Genomic DNA, 20,133 nt, shown 5'->3' on the forward strand with positions numbered 1-20,133 from the left:
GTATGGGAAGCACTCCAAAAGTAAAATAAACAGCTACAAATGTGCAGATCATAGATAAAAAAGTCATCCCATCCCTACTAAACTTCTGTAAAAATACAGTGTTCACAACAAAAGCAAGAGTAAGTTCAGCCATTCAAGCTGGTATTGAAGACAGTAGAATTTTCTGGTTAATGACTATGCCTGCTGCAGGTTTTGGGAAGGAGGGGAGACCAATGGGGATGACAGAGTTCATATTTCCCAAAATACAAGAAAGCAAACAAATGATTTCTCAGAAGAAATCTGAAAGCCAGAAGATGCATAACTTTTTCACCTGCAGTGATGCCAGGTACAGTTCTACACACCATCTAAAATCAAATTTGAGAGAAGGTGTGATAGAAATCCTCGATGTAGCGTGACTAACAGTTAGGAAGCTTTGAGGCATCTGTACTTAAACCATGTGCAAATGGACAAATAATTTCCTTTCTCACCATACTACTAAAGATGCTTTATAATATAAAATCGGTTGCTGAATCAGCTCCTGCAATTTCTCTACATTTCTTGACATCACTGCATGTGAAACTGAACCATAAGATTAATGTGCATTTTTCTTGTTGAAAAGGTGAACAGTGCACAAAAAAATCTCTATACTTGAAAACTTATCAGGTTTGTAGTAGTCAAATCAAACCTACCACTTGAAGCAGGAGTACAAGAGGAATAAACTAGTATGACAACGCAACACATAACGTGCTTAACATGCTGAACAATACCTGGAACTAAAATGTCTCCAAATCCTAGGAGAGAAAAAGGCCTGTCACATAGAGCCAATGGTGAGGAATTCAGTCGAGGAACCTTCAGGACCATTGGGAGCTTGGAATGAGAGAGACATATGTCTGATGAAAAGCACAGTGACACTACCTACCAGAACTTGGTCCTGTTGTACTCAAACTGCAGGCTTCAAATACAGCAAATGTATAATTTATACATTTATTACATACAATATTACTGACAACTAACAAAATGCATTTAAGATGGGAGCAATGAAATACTTTCTAAATACTATGTTAATTTCAAAGTCCTCACATACAACTGGGTATCGACTCTGCCTTTAGCTGCAGGTATGTACAAAATTTAGGTAAGCTGCTACATGCATAAGAAATAACAATTTATACAGTTCATTTATCTGTGTGCAATAAAAGTCTCAAAAGACCAAAACATGAGTAATTTTAAAAAGTCATTTTCCAATCCACTTTAAAAACCTCTTTCCTGCCCCCAGTGTTCCTACTTATTACAGAATTTGCAATGTGAAGCACAGTATGCCACAGTCCATTGAAAACCTATATTCTCTTCATTATAGTTTATTTTCTTTTTTCTTTTCTTATTATTAGTGCCAAAATGAGTTATATAGTTATATAGTTATATAGTTATACTTTCATTACTGTTTTATACAATTCATTCTGTGAATAAAGTTGAATCCAAAGGGATACTAAAGGGGTCCAGGAGAGAAGAACAAAAGAAGTCAAAGAAATTAGTACAGACTCTATGGACTGATCCTGCAAACAACTACTTTCTTTGCTATTTTCACACGTGACACTATCACATTCATTGCTGAAATAAATCTAATGAATCCTTAAATTAACTAAACCAGGTTCTCCTACAGATTAATTTTTTTTGTTTCGCTCACTATATGTCACTGCCTCCTACAGCTCACATACTTTTCTCCCTGAGTCAGCCACATCTTGTAAGGTGTTCATGCAATTGGCTGCTGTCCAACGGTGCAAACCCACTGAACACTGACTTCTGTTTTCTTCTGTTTCCAATTTGTGTTTCTCTACTTATAGCCTCAGCTTTTCATAAAGCAAATGTCAGGAAAGGAAAGGAGGGGGAAAAGACAGACTGATTATATGTTTTTTTTCTTTAGGAAAATATGCTTATGCTTAATTAGCAGCAAATTAGTATCTACAGATGTGATCATGTTTTTGTGAAGCTGAGCTAACCAGCTTTCTTATATTGAAACCATGCCAAAAAAAGATAAAGGAAAACCAAAGCTAGTGTGATGAACCACAAGTCTGCTTTGCCCCTCCGAAATAAACACTCAGGAGCACTTATTCCCACCTTAAGTTCTTTTCAGACTGGCGTCCTCATTTCAGCTTTGTGGTCTTGAATTTGAGAGAAGTTAAAAGTGTAATAGTTGAAAGTTAGTACTAGATTTTTGGACAACATGCAGTACCTTTTCATGAGTGGCAGAATCAGATGGGCCTGCAGCCACCTCCACCATTATACTCTCCCCAGTCTAAGAAAAATATGGGAAAATTGTAAATCAGCACTTCACTCAGCAGCTCTGGGATCATTTAGGAACACACAGAGGAACAAGTCATTACACTTTGCTCTGCGGACAGCAGGCAATAGAGAAGCATCTTACTTACCTTTGTTATAAAAGGTGTGATAAATACAAAGAACACATCATACACAAAAAGAACCAGGAGGAGTAAGGTACAACCCTGAAGGAAGAGACAAGATATTTGGTATTTACACATTATGCATTAGCTAACAGCAAAGAATTAATAATTAGAAGGCTATTCAAAGAAAAAGCTAACAAAGACTAAAACAAGTCATTCATGTATTTCTCCTAATTTCTTAATATTTTAGATAGAAGAATAGGTCTTGCATGCACCATATAAAAGCAAGTAATTCTTAAACACAAAACTACATGTTAGCACCCAAAATTCTTTATCATGTAAAATCTGGAAATGATGCCATTTCAGTTTGCTGGGAAATATGAAGAAGCTCTGCACTGGAGGATGCCAGGCATAGCTTGAAACACTATACATGAATTTACTGTCAGTCTATACAAACTTATAGATGAAGATAATTTGAAACAAGAGTTTGAAGAGCTGCTTAAGAGGCAACTAAATGACTAATACTGGTTTTTGTCTTAGGATACTGACTCAGTTTAGAAAAATTTGAAAACAACACCAGACTGATGCATTAGCTGTATGTAAATTTGAAAAACAAAATCAAACCAATAAAAACAAAACAAACAACTCCCCCCCAAATAACCAAATACTAAATACATAAATAAATGAATGGATGGTCTGTGATTTACTAGTCAACACTCTACAGAATCTACAGAACAATCACATGCCACTTATTAGTCTTCATTATACTCATTGCATCCCTTTTTTCCATGCTACATATGAATGGAAATGCATTTCCAAGGCAATATACTCCATTATAAGTGACTCCTCTGTTCAAACATATACATACAAACTTCTTTCCTTTAACTTTCTTCCTAAAGTCTTTACCTTCTGTTAGACTTTCATACCTTAAAAGTAGGCAGGCGAATTGTTTTCAACATGTAAAGACAGAAAGCAATTCCTAAAGCATCTTGCAGAACCCAGGCCCACCTTAAAAAGAGGAGAGTAACATTTTTGCAGGAAACAGCAGGAAAAGCAGACCAAGCCTTGTCCTCACTAAGGACCTGCTTGGGACAAAAAAAATCCCTTTATTCAAAGTACTTGCTTGAAATTGACATTGTTGTCAGCATGAATTTGCAAATGGGAAGTTGTTCTTCATCAGCCTGATAACCTTCCACAAAGAAGTGCCTGGGAGATGAGGGAAGAACTGTGTGATAATGTCTATCTAGACTTCAGTAAGGCTTTCTACTGACAATCTTCCATAAAATGCTCACAGAGAAACTGATGAAGTACAAGCTGAATGAGCAGTGAGGCAGACTCAAAACTGGCTGAATGAGGTCAGTGGATAACGAAATGGGAAGGGCTGGGATCCTTTGTCCTGTGTATAGGTGTGCACTCTTGTGTGCTGAGGCAAATTTACATCTGTTTTTCAATTGTGTTTTGCAAGTTGAGTACAGAAGTGCTCTTTGCTTTACTCTCAACTGCTAGGGTTAAAGAGAAGTAGGATCTGAGATAAACAACACTAAGGTTTCTCAAAAATTGCTATGGTCTAGATACAATGAGAGATGATGCTGTTGCATCAATACCTGTGCTGATGGAGCTTTGTGCAGGAGACACTCAGGTCCACTCCGGCTCTGAGGCAGAAAATGGATCCTAGTCCTAAATAATGCAGGTTGGAACACCTCTATAGTACTGCTGTACACCTCAGTCTGACATTTCTCTCTCTAAAAGGTCTTTCACAGTTGATGATTCTTGGATTTGAGTTCTGCCATTGGATGATCCACACAGAACACAGATCCCACAAAAGCAGTAACATGCATTCAAAGCAACAAGTCAAACATTTTTGGTATCATCATCAGAAACACAAGCCAGCATTTCAGTTCCAATACTGAACCCTCAATAGAGGAACCAAGAAGATGAACACAACCTATATACATGGGGAAACCAGAATATCTGGGAGTGAGGTAAGAGGTAAAAAACCCCAAATAAAAATGAAAACACAACACTCCACAAAAGATCCACCTCTAACAAAAGTAGTAAGAACATGTTACAGCTAGGTAGTACAGCAACACTGGGTGTAGAGAATTACTGACTCATACAAGAAATGTGAGATAAACTAAAGATCTCACAATCTTACCAGTTGCTATTCTCATGAAGAAGTAAGTTAGACAACTTGTGTCCAACTTTCCATATCACTTCTGAAAAGCTGTCTTAAGTCAAAGAGATCAGAATACTGACTGGGACTCAGAGAAACTCAAGCTTAACAAAGACAGTCGGTAATTTAGAACAAGAAAAAGATGAAGTACATAAGGAACAACTAAAAATTTCTGCCTGTCTCTACTTTTTTTTCCTGTCATTCCCAATTTCTGGATACATGTAGCCTTCTGTGGATGTCAGTTACTTATACTATAAAGCGTATTACAATTTTTAGCACAGAAACTAAAATGTACACTTACTGATCTTCATTTCTGAAGATTCCCCAGACTACGCTGACAGAGATACAAAATACTGCCAAGAGCAACATCCGGACCTGGGGACGCTTGTGAAAATAAGGCAAGTTGTTGTCTGGGATTCTGAAAAAGAAACACACCAAACTACAGTTCTCTACATAGATAGCCTCCTTCTTATAAACATTTTGAAGCATGAAGCCACCTTTTAAACCTCACACCTACCCAACAGTATAAAAACCCAAGTTTCCCTATTAAAAATTTGAAAGTTGCCACATACCTACACTTTCCCAAGGGGAATCTTCTTACAAAAGGAGACAGACAACTGTAAAGACCAATCGAGGCAGCCAGGCAGAATATTCCTATTATAACATAGACTGAGGGGAAAAAAGTATTAAGTTCAAGTAGGATAAGGCAAGAGATGCTTTTTCTGTATCCTGGCTGAATAAAGAACAATCACTAAGATTAAATGAGAAATAAGGCTTACATTTCAACACTAAAACGTAAATTCAGAGACTTCAAATAATTGATTAGATTTGTGCTCTTTAATTATCTAATTCTAGCTCCTTTTACTCTGGTGTACTTTACGCAATACCTATGTAAACAAGTCAAAACCTCTATCCTAATCTTCTTAAAGCAAGTCAAAAGCCTTAAAGACAACCTATGATGAAGCATTTATCTTTTCTTTATGAGTATATAAGAGCATTTTAAGGGAAAAATAAAATCACTAAGTAGCAAAATGAATCAATACAGATGGGATGCATGTTTCACTACTTCCTCAGAAATACGAAGAAGCATTAGGCTGTCATGTTTTTTTGTCAATATGATGAGTGATCAACAGAAAATTATATTCTTTATAAAGATAAAAAAAATCCTTGATCTTGACTTCAAATTGAACAATAATAGAGAAAAAAGAATAGGTCTGAGAATACCTTTAACAAAAATAAAAGGTGGAAAATACTGTTTGTATCTACTTAATAGGCTTTAATATTTGAAAGAAGCTTTATGACCAACCTCACAAAAAGAAGGATTAGAAATCTACTCAGTGAGTTTTCTTACAGTATTTTAAAAGAATATTGGGATGAAGACAGAAGAGAGATGTTTCGTTATTATTTTCACAATAAAATGTTCTTTAATGATGTCAGCCTTGTGATATTGAAGATGTATCAATACAAATACAACCTTAAGAGTACCTAAGTGGTCATAGAAGAAATAAAGGAGGACGAGCATTGAGCAGCACATCACTACAAACACACAGATCATTATGGGAGTCACATCCACTGTTTCATCATCGTGTTTCTCTGCCCCATCATCACGCTTGTGCTTCATGTACCTCCTGCAAGAGTAACATGGCTACCATCAGTTCATTCCTCCTGCAACAAATACACATAGATGCTGAATCTTCAGCAAAGAACACAAAGGGTTGAAAACATGTCACAACACCAATGCCTGCTTTGATTCCCACTCAAGTCAGTGGAACACCACATTTTTGATGGATGTATGAACATCAGCTGCAATGCAATGCATAAACCAGTAAATGCTGTGTTAACTTATCTGGAGTACTATTTCATTTCATAAAAACTCAACTGAATCCTGAAAACTACCACCGAATAATTTGCTAACTTCAGATGAAATCCTTAAATCAGGTTGTATATACAAGAGAAATGTTAGAAATTACCTCCTTCTCCCAATACCACTCTCTGACAAAAGTAACCCTAAAATTTCATTTAAAAATCCATAACAAACATAGCATATGTTAGCTATCCAGTCAATTTGGTTTGCCTACACCAGTAAAAGAAAATTTTATTATTTTTTTACAAAGTATTTTTGTGGTGAATTTTTGCCAAAGTCCAAACAGGAAGCCTATTACTTAATCATTTTCTTTCTGAGTTTTCAAATGTTTGGTCTTTTGACATGGCAAAATCCTAAAATGATCTACATGCAATTTATACTCTAATGATTTCCTACAGTGACCAAACCAATGCAAGGCTCAAGGCCTTTCAAACATCACATCAGCATTTTCCCATTCTGACTACAGAGTCTCCTAACCTCACTAGCAGAGCTGCCAGGTGATGCTTACATAAGCACTATCTAGGTTTTCTTCTGTGAAAAATACAGGAGAACTGGTATACTGCATTCAGTTACTCACTTTTTCACATCTCTGCTTCCTGCCCAGTATCCTCCAATTGCAACAGTCCCCACAGCCATGACAAAGATAATCACCATGTTGTAGTCCAGCACAGGCTCATTTGGTGCATACATTGCTCCTTTCACTGAGCTGCCAAAACTCTGTGGAGGTAAATACAAGTTAGGAAGGACATCCAAAAAGACACCTTAGCAAAGGTTCACTTATTTAATTTTCACTAAGCAACCTCAGAATCAGGCTTTACTATAAACACATAAGAGCCATCTATTGGCTCTTCTATTAGTGATATTTATTTTCAGTACCAGGCTGTATTTTGATTTTATTCCAAAGACGAGAAATAACCTCTTAAGAGATCTGATTTTTTTTTCCAAAACACAGTAATGCAATCTTCACGAATGCACTCTCTACAAATTCAAAGCTCTTAAGGTGGATTTAATACTGTTGAGCAGTGACTAATTTATGTGAGATAATATAAATGAGAGCTTTTAGTATCAAGTTTACCTTGCCAATATCTAACATATCAGTATAGCTAAGCAGAGCCACAGGAATATCAATCTCTTCATACTGACTCCTATTACCTCCAGGAGGAACCTGAAAGACAGTTCATACCAGGTAAGAATATGTTTCTTTCTACAAATACTTCTACTTCTTCAAAAGGGCTAAAGTTGCAAGTTCTATTCCTGCTAATTTGAAAAGTATTCTAGAAGGGAACTTAATGACAGCAAACACTCAAAAGTCAAAATATATACCTTTTCTCAGCAAAACTGAAGTAATATAAGACTGTAACAGTAAAATGCAGCAACCAAATTTCAAGCAGTATCATTTGCACATCAGGGTCATGGGTTTATGACTGATGTGTGCTTCTAGTATGGACAAAGACTCAAATCTACTAATTTTATTTTCAAAACACAAAATATATGCTGTTGATGTTCCAGCTGAATCTAAAGCACTAGATTCAGTGTGGTAGTACAATGGAGTCAGAAACCAACCTCATCCTTTGATTCCAGTATTTCATTTGGAACAAGGGTAATTCTGAGCCCTTAAGCTGAATGTCACATGAGCTCTGTGCCAACTTTTCCTACTTAAATGAGTGCCTCTTGTTTCATTAATTCTTCTGTCAGATATATGGTTTCCACGCATAACTATGCAATGTATGTACATGCAGAAAGACACATGCATTATTTACTTTGAAGAGGAACATCAAATACCAGCAATGTGCACCAAAGACAAGACAGTATCTAGCATCAGAGGAGTATCAGCAGCATAGGAAGATAAAAAGCAACTTACCAGTCTCTCTCTACTAACAATCAGCAGCCCCCGAGCCCCATTTATCTGAGCAAGCCTCACTTTCTCATAGAAGGTGCAATTTCCTCGCATCACCATGGGGATTTGATTATTAAATCCCCCATCAGGTACATCAGAAGGAGAACACAAAACAGATGCTGTCTGATCCTGCAGTTGCAAAAGTGACTGAAAAAAGAAATTAGTTAAACAGATATATATAACATAAAATAAAATAAATCAAGAGCAGAAACCAGAGTTTCTAAAGAGTAATTTAAAACTTTCCAGTAATGGAGTGATATTCTCAGGGTAACATGAAAGCTGAAACAATGCTGCCTTCTCTATTATGTAGGGTCCTGCCTTGTTTCACCTTATTGTACAGAATTCTGCTGGTAATAAAATTTGGGATATGACCTTCACTTGCATTTATTTTCTTCAACATCGTTGCTGTTCTGATGCACGCAGCCAGAGTGTGGGAGGAGTACAGCAAAGTTTTATCTTTGCTGGGCTGGCAGAGTGGCAGACTGGGATGATGGAGGGTATGAACAGCTAGAAACCAAAACACAGGCTGGGAAAAAGTACAAAAGCATAGGCAATAAACTTCCATGTTGAAACCTACTTTATGCAGTGACTTGAGATTTTGCACCCAAGTATTTGAATACTGCATTCTAAGATACTTCTCTCAACACTTGTAACCCACAGATATTGTAAGCTTGTCCCAATTCCTTAGTTTTGGTGTTCCTCAGACCCAAAGACATCTAATCTGGTGTGTTTCAAAAGGAACAACCCCAAGACACTTCAAGGTTTTAGAAATAACACTGGCATGAATTGCTCCCTGCAAAATCTAAACAACCACAAGCATCTTTGCCCAGTTCTGTTTGCAAGTTACCTGAAAACTGCAATTATCTACCAAACAACCAAGCTATGCTAAGAGAAGGAAGTCTCAGCCCTTGCTGAGGTGAGCTGTTAGATTTGAGAAGAATAAAGTTTTAACCTGAAAAAATGACACATGGAACAGTTTGTATTAGAAATGCACAGGTACACGATATACAATACCAGTGTAAAGGACTCTACTGTTTTAGGAGGGAAAGGCAAGTGTCAGGTTGTCAGTAGCTTCAACCTTTTACAGAAAACTACTGTCTCCAGCCTGACCTCTAGAGACAGTAAAATGCTTTTACCCACACTTCCTGGTTGTCCAAGTTTCAGAGCACAACACAAATGCAGAGTGAGCTCAGAGTGGTGCACTGCATCACCTCAGTTAATGAACTGTACTAGTGGAGTACTGAAGGAGAAAGAATGTGAAAGAAGGGAAAAGCAGAAAAGAACCAAGTAAGGAGACAGGGACAGGCAAGGGATATAGCATACACTACCCAAGCGTCTGTGCACGCTGTTCTGGACTATATTGGCTCCTGCAGAGCTACTGAGATATAACTCCAGTGAATTTTTATGGGACTGATTTAAACAAGGCGTCTACAGTACAGTCCCCAACTCTCATAAGTACCACAGTCAGCAGTGCATGTTCACATTACATTCACAGTCAGGGCAAGTGCAAGAGTTTATCAGTTGAATCTAGACAAGGCAAAAACAACTATTGATGTATCTAGGGACTAATCTACAGTTGCAATAAACCCACCAGAGTAACTGAGACTTGCCTATACATTGGTAAAGAACTCTAATAATTCTGTGGGACACTCAACTGGCTGAATAAAATGAACCAAGTATCAGTCAACTAAATCTTCCCCTATTAGTAGCTCGTTCTAAGTGCATTTGCTGATTTCATCATTCAGTGTCAGTAACTTTCTCACAGAAAAGAGTGAGAGAAAAGAGCAATTTTCAGCTCGTACTTTGGATAATGCAGCAAAAGCTTGACACAGTTTATGACTACTTAAACTTACACTAGAAGCCACGGTTCACTATATAAGAAAAGCCATGGGGTATCTTCTTGTATCATGCTGATGTACCAAAACTCCTTTGCAAGCCCAGATATGTGCCAATTTAATTTCATTGATCACATTATTGAAAGGGAATATTTTTGTTCTGAACAAGAATAGTCATTATCTCTGTACAATGCCTGGAAATGAACATTACTATCCTGGTGCTGCCTAGTGATCTTAAGAGATAAAATATTTTCTAGGCAGAGTAAACAAAGCAGGTGCTTCAAAGTCTACTAATCTAAATAAGAAATGAGAAGTTTCCTTGTAACAAAAGCATTTTTATACATTTTTTGTCAGCAGTTAGATAGATACTTACAGCTTTACCCAGATCATGTGGCAAATGGGCCCATTGAGAGTTGAAGAGAATACAGTAGTCTTTTCCTTTGCTGCTCCCCTTCTCTGAAAGAACATGTACCATCCCATACTCACAGTACACCTGAAAATGTAAGAAAAATTTCACAAGAATTTTAGGTTACATAAAATATCAGAACTGAAGGGAGCAACTTGCTATTGACTGGCCTGCTTTGTAGTTTTAAAGAAAACTGAAACAGTATACAAAGTTTCCATATCTGTGCAGGGAGTACAGTGGAATTTGTTATTATTTCCACCATGCTTTAAAGAAAGACTTTGGATACATTATGCAGATTCCCTCCTACACAGCAATTGGTCAAAGTATCAAATGAAACAATATTGGATGTGTTTTAAAAAAACCAACCAAACAAAACCAAAAAACCAAAAAGCCAACCTCAAACAATACAGCTAGACTGGTGCACATACATGTATATAACCACAGCAAGGGAAAGAAGCTGGACTAATGCAGAACAGATATGAGACTTGGAACACACTGGAGCCAGTCCAGAGAAGGGCATGGAGATGCTCCAAGGGCTGGAGCCCCTCTGCCCTGGGGACAGGCTGGGACAGCTGGGGGTGTTCACCTGGAGAAGAAAAGACTCCAGGGAGAGCTCAGATGCCCTAAAGGGGCTCAAGGAGAGCTGGAGAGGGACTGGGGACAAGGGATGGAGGGACAGGACAAGGGGGAATGGCTTCCACTGCCAGAGGGCAGGGAGAGATGGGATATTGGGAAGGAATCCTTGGTTGTGAGGGTGGTGAGGCCATGGCACAGGTGGCCACAAAACCCACCCCCAGAGCAGTGGGTTGCCCCATCCCTGGAAGTGTTCAAGGCCAGGTTGGATGCAGCTTTGAACAGCCTGGCCTAGCCGACCCTATGTCAGGGGCCTGGACTAGATGATCTCTACGGTCCCTTCCCAGTCAAACCATTTCATGATTCTATGAATAAGACACCAACTCCTGAAAGTACAGCCTGAAATAATGATCAGTTCTAGATTCGCTCCAAAACTCAGTCTTGGATACCTTTGCTGAAGATCTGGCAAGACCCAACAGCAGCAGCAGCTCTTTTTCTGTCCTAGGTTGCACATGTAGACTCCCAAGTCTATCTACTGCATTTACTTATGACCGCTTCAACGACCAGTTGTCATTGCTGTCAAAACTCCAACATTTGCAAAAATACAAGTAGTGAAGATTACATATCTAAGAACAAAAGGCCTGTCCTGGGTCTGTATGGGATGGAGTTAATTTTTTTATAGCAGCTAGTATGGTGCAGTGTTTACTTTTGTGCCCAAAACAATGCTGATAACAAATGAATGTTTTAGCTATTGCTGAACAGTGTGCAGAGTGTCAAGGCCACCTCTGTTTCTCACTCTGTTCACCCAGGGAATAGATGCCCAAGAGGTTTGGACAGGTGGAAAGTCTGCCTGACTGGGATGCAGGGTCAGCTGGACTTCATCCCTAACAAGCGAAGCCTTATTCAAGCCCTAGGAAACATTCATCTAACTCTGGGCCAGCCTGAGAGCTCCTCCCAAGAGCCTTTGAAGTTGTTAAGTTAATTAATCAAAGCTCTACTTCCCTATTGGTTACTTGTGTTCCACATATGGTATTGTTTCCAGAACGTTACACCCCAAGACCATATATTGCTACTTCTCGCTTGTTTCTGGTCTTTTAGAGCTTGTTTCTATACTGTGTTCAGTTTCTAGGCACCGTCCCTATTATTTCTCATTAATTTTCTTTTCAGGCACTCCATCGTTCCCACTCCTTCTTATTTTGCACCACGCTCACCCCAAAGTCAGGGGACTCAAAGATTTGGGGCAGTCACCCTTCCTGTGACAGAAGGGGTCACAATCAGGCATATGAGATTCAACAAAGAGATATTCCATACCCATAACATGTCACGTTCATTTTTGTAAGGAGGTTAGCTATCTTTTGCATCATGTACATGTTAGAATTGTCCTGAAGAACTCTGGAAACTGAGACAACAGAACGCACATCCTGTAGTAACAGGGAGAAAGAGAACAAGAACTACAACAAAAATAAACATAGTAAAATGCAGCAAATCTACTAGTTTTAGATGTCCCAGTTGTGATACACAGTATGTAACCTGCTTGTTCAGTGAACTGCTCACACTACATCTAACTGAAAGATGATTTTAACACAAATATTTTTAGCTTCCCATCCCTGCAAAAAGATACACAGCAAACACAGTAATTTCCTGGTTATTTTGGTTACGTCAGATTGTACCAGTCCATTTCCCACCAAAACTGAAAGATTGGAGGGCTCACAAGTAGGTACTAGCAAACACTTCCTTAACACGGACTTTTCCCCACATCTTATTCTTCATGATGAGGTCTGTTCTTTTATGTGTACTCCTATCCTTCCCTTCCCTGTGTTTGTGACACAATTTTGTGTATAGTATGTGTATTCCTCATCTTCTACCCAGAAAGCTGAATCAAAATCAAGGCTATATATACTACATACTAAAAGACTATATACAATACATACATATGTATGTTATGTAAGTATACACATGCATAACCTGCAAAATTAAGTACTTTTGTGTATAGTTGATGTAGTTGTCTGTTTGTACCCCAAGTCGTAGCAGATATTTACCCAGGGAATCAGAAGGTAGGAAGACAAACAAAACAACAGTGGAAGTACGTACAACTTCCCTATCACTAGTGGTGGTTTTCTTTAATTAGTGGTGACTTCATTCTGATATTAACTGAGCCAAAATGATTGTAAATACTCCCTGATCTTGGTAATGGTTGAAAAAATACAAAGTATATAATGAGGTCTGCTCTTGCTGTTTCTAAGGACTCTTGAAATAAATCCTCTTGGCCATTTCTAAGTGGCAAACAGGTTCCTTGCAAAGGTTCTCTCTTGACAAGAGGTCCTTGTCCTCACCTGAACAAGAAGGCATCGGAGCATTGCTTCAGCAATCAGCCATCAAGTTCTACAGGACACTTCTGTGCTCCTCAGGGCAGCAACACTGGGATTGCAGGCTCTGTCTTGGGAGGACTGTCAGGCACCATCTCCACTCATTCAAAAAGCCTAAGTTACAAAGTCTTTCCTTTATAAAAATATTGAACATCAGCTCCTCAGTGTGAAGTTCGCTCATATCCTGTCACATCCTGCGACCATCTGGTCAGGTTTGAACATCAACACATTAAGAATTGAATTTCAGATTAAGATCTGACCAGCTGCTACAAGAACATTTTAATGGTTCAGAGAAAAATGCATTAAGATACAAAAGTAGTGCTCAGAAAGCAGGACAAAACCTAACTTTTAAAATGTAATTCACTTATACAAATCCAGAACAATACTTCTTTTTGAAGGAGAGTCTTGCTGATCTTCAGTTGCTGCTTTAGAGCCTTACAGTGCTCTTACAGCAACTTCAACGTTCAAGGAGTGCTGTCTGGTAATAGATTATAAAAGGACAATGCTGGGACCAAATGCAAATCATATCTGTATTTTAGCTTCATACAAGCTATTAGACAGTCAGGAAAAAATTGACCACATATTAAATGTAGCAGTCTCAAAATACTATTTCAGTCCAGTGATTTGGAAACCCAGTCCTTAGGAATACCAGTGTTAATGTGACTGGATTCTTTTTTTGTGTTCCCAGAGCATTTGTTTCCTAGTGTAATAGGAAGTTTCTCCATTTTATTGAAGACACTCGCTAATCCTTAGCTAACTTCCACTTAGCACTTAGAAGTTTTTTTAAAAACATACATAAAATATCTGAAACATGTACAATAAATGATCTGGTTCTCATCTGAACAAGTCACACATTTGGTTTCTGATGGAACACTGTCATTCATTAGTAACCCCAGGACACAGGATGAGGACAAGACTATCAGTTCACAACCAGCAGCAGGTTCAAAAAAACCAAAACCAACCAAGCAAAACCCCCTCAAACCAAAGAAACATGCCACCTCCCCCTGCCTGCCAGCTACCATCCCTCTTTGTGTCATAATCCCCTCTACCCAGACATATAAACTCCTTCCTTTCCATTCTTCCTTCTCTCTTTCTCCTGTCCAGTACTCAAGCAAAACTGAAGTCATTGACTGAAGATATGTTTAGTTGCACTATTGCTCTGCTTTAGCTTTCCCCATGGAAATCACTTTGTGCCTACTAGAACTGATGAAATTTTGTTTTGGAGAGAAATATAACATCATATCTCTAACCATTGCTGCTACTAATTAGAAAGTTGTGACAGACTAATTTGTCAGCATCTACTTTAATATTCATAACCAATGATTTGCTAATTATGCAGTTGCACTATTACTCTCAAATACACTTTAAACATCTGTTTCTTCATATAGCAGCCGAGGAACAAGATGCTAAAGATGACTGGAGTCAGCAACAGTGTTGTGTCTTAACAAGCTTGTTCAAAAATCCATTAAAAGAATCCATCACTCTTATTTCTCCCTCTTTATTTCAAACCCTACTACACAGAAGTTACCATGTACCCCTAGGAGACACTCAGGATAGAAAGATTTTTTTGAAAACTTTTGAGAATCACAGAATGGGTTGGGTTGGAAGGGACCTTTAAAGGTCACCTTGTCCAAATCCCTGGCAAAGGGCTAGGAAATCTTCAAGTAGACCAAACCCTGTTCAACCTGGCCTTGAACGCTTTCAGGGATGGGGCACCCATCTTCTCTCTGGACAATCTGAGCCAGTGTTTTACCACACACATCGTAAAATTGCTCTTTAACACTCACAGTGTGCCCAGAGGCAATGATGTCATTCTGCTGCAAGATGTCAGCAAAGCAGTGAAGAAATTTCATTGTAAAAATATGCAGGAGGTAGAGATTTTTATATTTAATTTTTCTGCATGTAATGGTCTTTGTTAACACATGCAGCGACTTTTTCCCTTTTCTGTAACATTAGTGTTAACTAATTCCTTTAGAACCAGTGACATTTGTCCTGAAGCATTGCTGAATACAGGAGGTCATACTGATTATCTCAGTGCTGATTAAAGCCATTTGAGGACAGTGCAAGTTTCCAAGATATCTCTGTAGAAATGGAGGCACTATTATGCATATGCTGTGAGGAAACAAGAACTCCAACTCCCTGCTATAATGGACTTGTTAACTCCTATCTCAGGAATCCAACCATAGCACCTACACTACTGTCGTGGTTGGGGGGGAGGTGAATTTTTCCAGGGGGATGTGGGCAGTCCAATCAGTGATCAGCTTTTCTGCTAGCACCTAGATTGGTCACTCAGAGGTTTGGACACGCCTCTGAGGACACAAAGAGTTAAAAGCAGGAGTCTGGGGGGCTCGGCCTCTTTTCAGATCCCGGTTTCAGCAGAGGGACGTGTCAGGCCTCCTTCCCCTGCCCGGCCACGAGGCTGGGTAGGGGAGGAGAAACACGTGGTCGGCTCAGGTAAGCCGGAGCCCCCCGGGGGGGGGAGAAGAGAGGGGACAGGACTGGAACTGAGCTGCCCCGTCCAGGATGGAGGGGTGGAAAACTGTGGAAGTGCCTTCTGTGTGTGCTCACCCCCCTCCTCCCCCCCAAACTCCGGGAGAAGGTGCTCAGCCAGGTGGGGGTTTGCGGAGCCTGGGAGTGCCTCCGCCTGCAGCACCCTGCTGAGAAGAAACTGTTAACCCTTGCTTGGTAGAAAGAAACTTTTCTTAGACATTGATTCTCATGACTGGTGGTTTTCGGAGAGAGGGCAGTGGCCTGAGACCGAGATGATAAAGCATGATTGGAAGGAATTCGATGGAAGAATGAGAGGAGTAGCCTTCTGAGCCGGACTTCTCTTGCATAATGTCAGCCATGGACTGAACTTAAGTCTCTTTTGAACATAAACTGCATTTTGGGTGGATACAGATGCCCCTGCTTTTGCTACAGTGACTGGCACTTGGAAGAGTGGAGCGAGCAGAGAAAAGAGGGGGAGGGTGAGGTGGCACCCTCTGCCCTCAGGGCAGACCTGCTCCTGGAACCCCGGCCCCTGGGTAAAAAGGGGAGAGCTCGGCATGCAAGTATCCTTAAAAGAGCCCTGTATGCAGTTTTCAGCCTGTGGACAGCGGTGAGAGCGCTGGACATAGGAAAAAGAGAGTGTCACCCTGGCAGACCTCTCTGGGCGGTGCCACGGGTGACATGGGAACACATAAGGGGTGGACCCGTGTTTTCTGAGGAACAGTCTGTGGTGCGAGAGAGACTCCTCTCTCCCTTGCTGAATTGAAGATTAGTTTGTTTTTGAGTGGTGATTGTTTGATCTAAAACCCAAGGGTTGGTCTGTGAAGAGTGATGGGTGGGGAGGTAGAAACTGGGAGAAGAAATGTTCTAAGAAGTTTTTATTTCTGTCTCTGTGTGTGTTTAAGAGTATTTCTGTCCCTGTTCTTATGTAATTAATAAAGTTTTGGTGGGTTTTTTTTGTTTTCAAGATTTAAGCCTGCTCTGCTCTGTTCCTGATCACATCCCACAGGAGTTGTTAGAGAAAAAACATATATTCATGGGTGCACTAACATCTGGCCAGTGCTAACCCATGACAACTACTTTCAACAGAAGCAAATAATTTAGAAAAGTAACCTGTACTTATTATCTCCAATTTGACTTTCAAGACTAACAAGCAACAGAGATGCAGATACAGTCACACACAAAAGACAAGAACAATGAATGTTCCCTGCTTATTGTACAAGGTCTAACTAGGCTTAGATAAGCAAACAAAACATGGAGGATCTTAGTTTTGAATATTACATGTACAACTCTCTCCAAAATCTTCAGGCAGTTTTGCAGGAGCTAACTACTGTAGTTGAACAGTTTTATGTGTATGGGAAACAATCAAGCTGTACAGTTAAAAGTTTTACATCTATAAGATGTATGACACACATCTTTAAAACGAGAGTAAGTAAGTACAGGGTGTGTTGCTACATTTCCATGGAGATAACCATTACTGGAACTCAGGAAAAATTCCTAAAAGGCATCCAGGAGACAGTTATATAAAAATTTGCTTTCTGAGCTATTTAATGGATGTTCTTCAAAGAAATATTAAGGGAGTAAAAGGTTCTTAATGTAAAGTGCTCAAAACATTTTGGAAGCTACGTGAATTTGTGTGCCAAAAGCCAAATAAAAATCAAGCATGAGAGGAATTAAAGGCAATATGAGCAGGGCTAAAAGCAGAAGAGGGAACACAGAGTTTTAGAAACTCTGTGGAGAATATAATCTGTGGATAATGTAGATTAACAGACATTTTTACACATATCACCTAGAATCAAAGCATAGTTCTGAAGTTTGTTCTTCCCCACTTTGATGCATCCAGTTTTGTTTTTATTCATGTCAGTAGGTATGAGACAACAAAAGCTCAAAGCAGTGCTGGCTCATGCAACACATGATTGTGATCAATGTGGCAATACTTATGATGATGCTTTGCTCCTAGAGACTACCTCATATCCTAGATTAACCCAGGAGAAAATGCCATCTCCTGTGCAGATCCTATACAATGTGCCTACAACCCCAACGGCTCTTTTCCAAGTGTTTGGATATCAAGTCTAGCCTTTTTCAAACAGAAAAGCAACAGCTGCTGTGACAGTAAGGTATAGTCCTTGTTTCTTACTGATCTTATGGTTTAAAAAGCACAAAAGGAAGTGTTTTCTATAAAGCTGCAAAACTGGAAAAAGGTTTTCACACAACAGAAATGTAAAATCTGAGGGCAGAATTTAACAGACAAACAAGCTAATCTAATGTTTGTGGTAATAGAAGGGCATACTTGTTGGCTCTGAATCTTATCAGGGCCTTCCACAGATTAATGTATAAAAGAGAAGAATACTCCCCAGATTTTTGCTGTGCAAGTTTTTTTAGGTGTATTAATGTATCTCAGAGGCAAGCACTGGACTTGCAAGTTAAATGATGGAAGAAGGTGGGGAGGGAGAATTCAGTTCACCTGTATTTTGAGAAACTGCAGTGTGAGTGACTGAGCCAACCTAATGTCTGTCCTGTTTGTTCTTCCCGCCCTCTGGCCCCACCAGATGTCCTATACTCTACACCTATACTCACCTGACGTCCTATACACCTTTTCCACTTTCAGTAGCTCTATTAACTGACCTGGTCAACCACATCTCAGAGAGATTTCACAGACACTGGGAGCTGTGTTCCTTGAAGGAGGAACAAATGAGCTATCCTACTTTTACAGTCGGTACCATGTGAGAGTTCCCAGAAGCTGGAGTCATTCTTTCCCATGAACTGCACTAGATCCATCTGGAGACCAGCAATAGCAGGCAACAAAGCTGCACTCAAATAAAACACTCCTTCAACAAACACTGTACACTGCAGAGAGCTACATATTCACAATGCAGTAATTCCAGGAGACTAAATTGTCAGCCACCACCTTAATGCAGAATTTCAGACAGTCTTTCCAATTCTTTGGACCCATATCATAGAGTGCCCTAATTTAAAATACAAACCCATCACCTCAATTCAATATATTCTGCTGAAAGCTGCTATAGTGAAGGCCAGGCAGACCCAACACATTCACTGCAGATCATGTTACTATGTTCGTCACTAGTCCAAGGCTCACATATCTGCTGTTGTTACAGGACAACTGAGGGGTAACAATGCCTGGAAGGAATGAGCACTTAAAGGCAATGTGAGAACTCAAATACCAGATCGAGATCTAAGTGAGAATTGACTTGGATCTGTAAGATCACACCACTCTTAAAGTGTTCCCAGATGTGGACCCAGATTTGGCAGAGGCATGCTGCAGTAGCCAAGCTGTTTTATCTCCCTAAATCAGAACATAGAAGTAAATCCACATTTACTACCTCCTCTCGCCCCAGGAAAACAAACAAAAAAATTCCCATTATCCTGTTTCAAGGAGGGAGACAAAGGTATTTGCTCACTAAGGCAAGAGTAAGGCACTGAGAATGAGTACAGCTGGTGCACAGCAAATGCACTCAGCAGCTCCTGACAACAGCTGTCAGCTCTGTCCCCTGGAATAACTCCAGGCATCAATCACAGGGGTACCAAACCAGGATGAGTACAGTACAGGACTCTTCCCTGCCTCACACTAAGGAGGATGTACTACCCAAAACCATCCCAACTAGTGCAAGCACAAGAGATGCAGAAGTAATGCACAATATGAGGTATTGAAGAAGTTTTTTAAAACATTGGCTTGGCTAACAGAAATACATTGGCAGCACACAGTAAATCCACTTCTCACTGCAGCAGCAGGACTGTTTCAGCACCCTGGCCAGTCTGCCCAAGCTTACTCAAGTACAGTAACACTTCCACTGGACAAATATAACAAATGCTTACAGACAGGAATGTGCTGCAATGCATGCAACTGAAGACAAGACCTCCAAGCACCCACCAGTGGACTATCTCACCTGCCATCCTTCTGCACTGTCGTGTGCTCACCTTCCCCAAATTGATGGATCAAACTGACTCTACGCCAGCCTTTGACTTGTTCTTGTTAATTAAATCTTATTAATTTGTGGGGCCTACACTAGCACTAGCACTACCAGTCCCTGTGAAGCATCAGTGGAGATGACAAAATGCACGGGGCATGCAAGAGTATAATGAAGAGATAATGAAGATAAATATAGTGGATGAAAAAAGGGGATGATACAGAAATA

The 20,133-nt window shown here is 39.7% G+C and overlaps 1 protein-coding gene across 2 annotated transcripts in view; it reads right to left on the bottom strand.

The window, feature by feature from the left end:
• SPPL2B (signal peptide peptidase like 2B) overlaps nt 1-20,133 on the bottom strand; it is a 33,850-nt gene that overhangs the window by 12,690 nt on the left and 1,027 nt on the right. For both annotated transcript variants that reach the window (XM_063403034.1, XM_063403035.1), the window contains exons 2-12: nt 10,518-10,637; nt 8,274-8,456; nt 7,488-7,577; nt 6,990-7,129; nt 6,034-6,176; nt 5,121-5,217; nt 4,850-4,966; nt 3,302-3,383; nt 2,403-2,477; nt 2,207-2,269; nt 747-846 (exon numbers count right to left, since the gene is read on the bottom strand). In XM_063403034.1, the coding sequence (XP_063259104.1) occupies nt 747-846; nt 2,207-2,269; nt 2,403-2,477; nt 3,302-3,383; nt 4,850-4,966; nt 5,121-5,217; nt 6,034-6,176; nt 6,990-7,129; nt 7,488-7,577; nt 8,274-8,456; nt 10,518-10,637 (1,210 nt within the window). The remainder of the gene's footprint in view (nt 1-746; nt 847-2,206; nt 2,270-2,402; nt 2,478-3,301; nt 3,384-4,849; nt 4,967-5,120; nt 5,218-6,033; nt 6,177-6,989; nt 7,130-7,487; nt 7,578-8,273; nt 8,457-10,517; nt 10,638-20,133) is intronic.

Source organism: Prinia subflava, chromosome 8, assembly GCF_021018805.1.
Source record: "Prinia subflava isolate CZ2003 ecotype Zambia chromosome 8, Cam_Psub_1.2, whole genome shotgun sequence".
Lineage (NCBI taxonomy): Eukaryota > Metazoa > Chordata > Aves > Passeriformes > Cisticolidae > Prinia > Prinia subflava.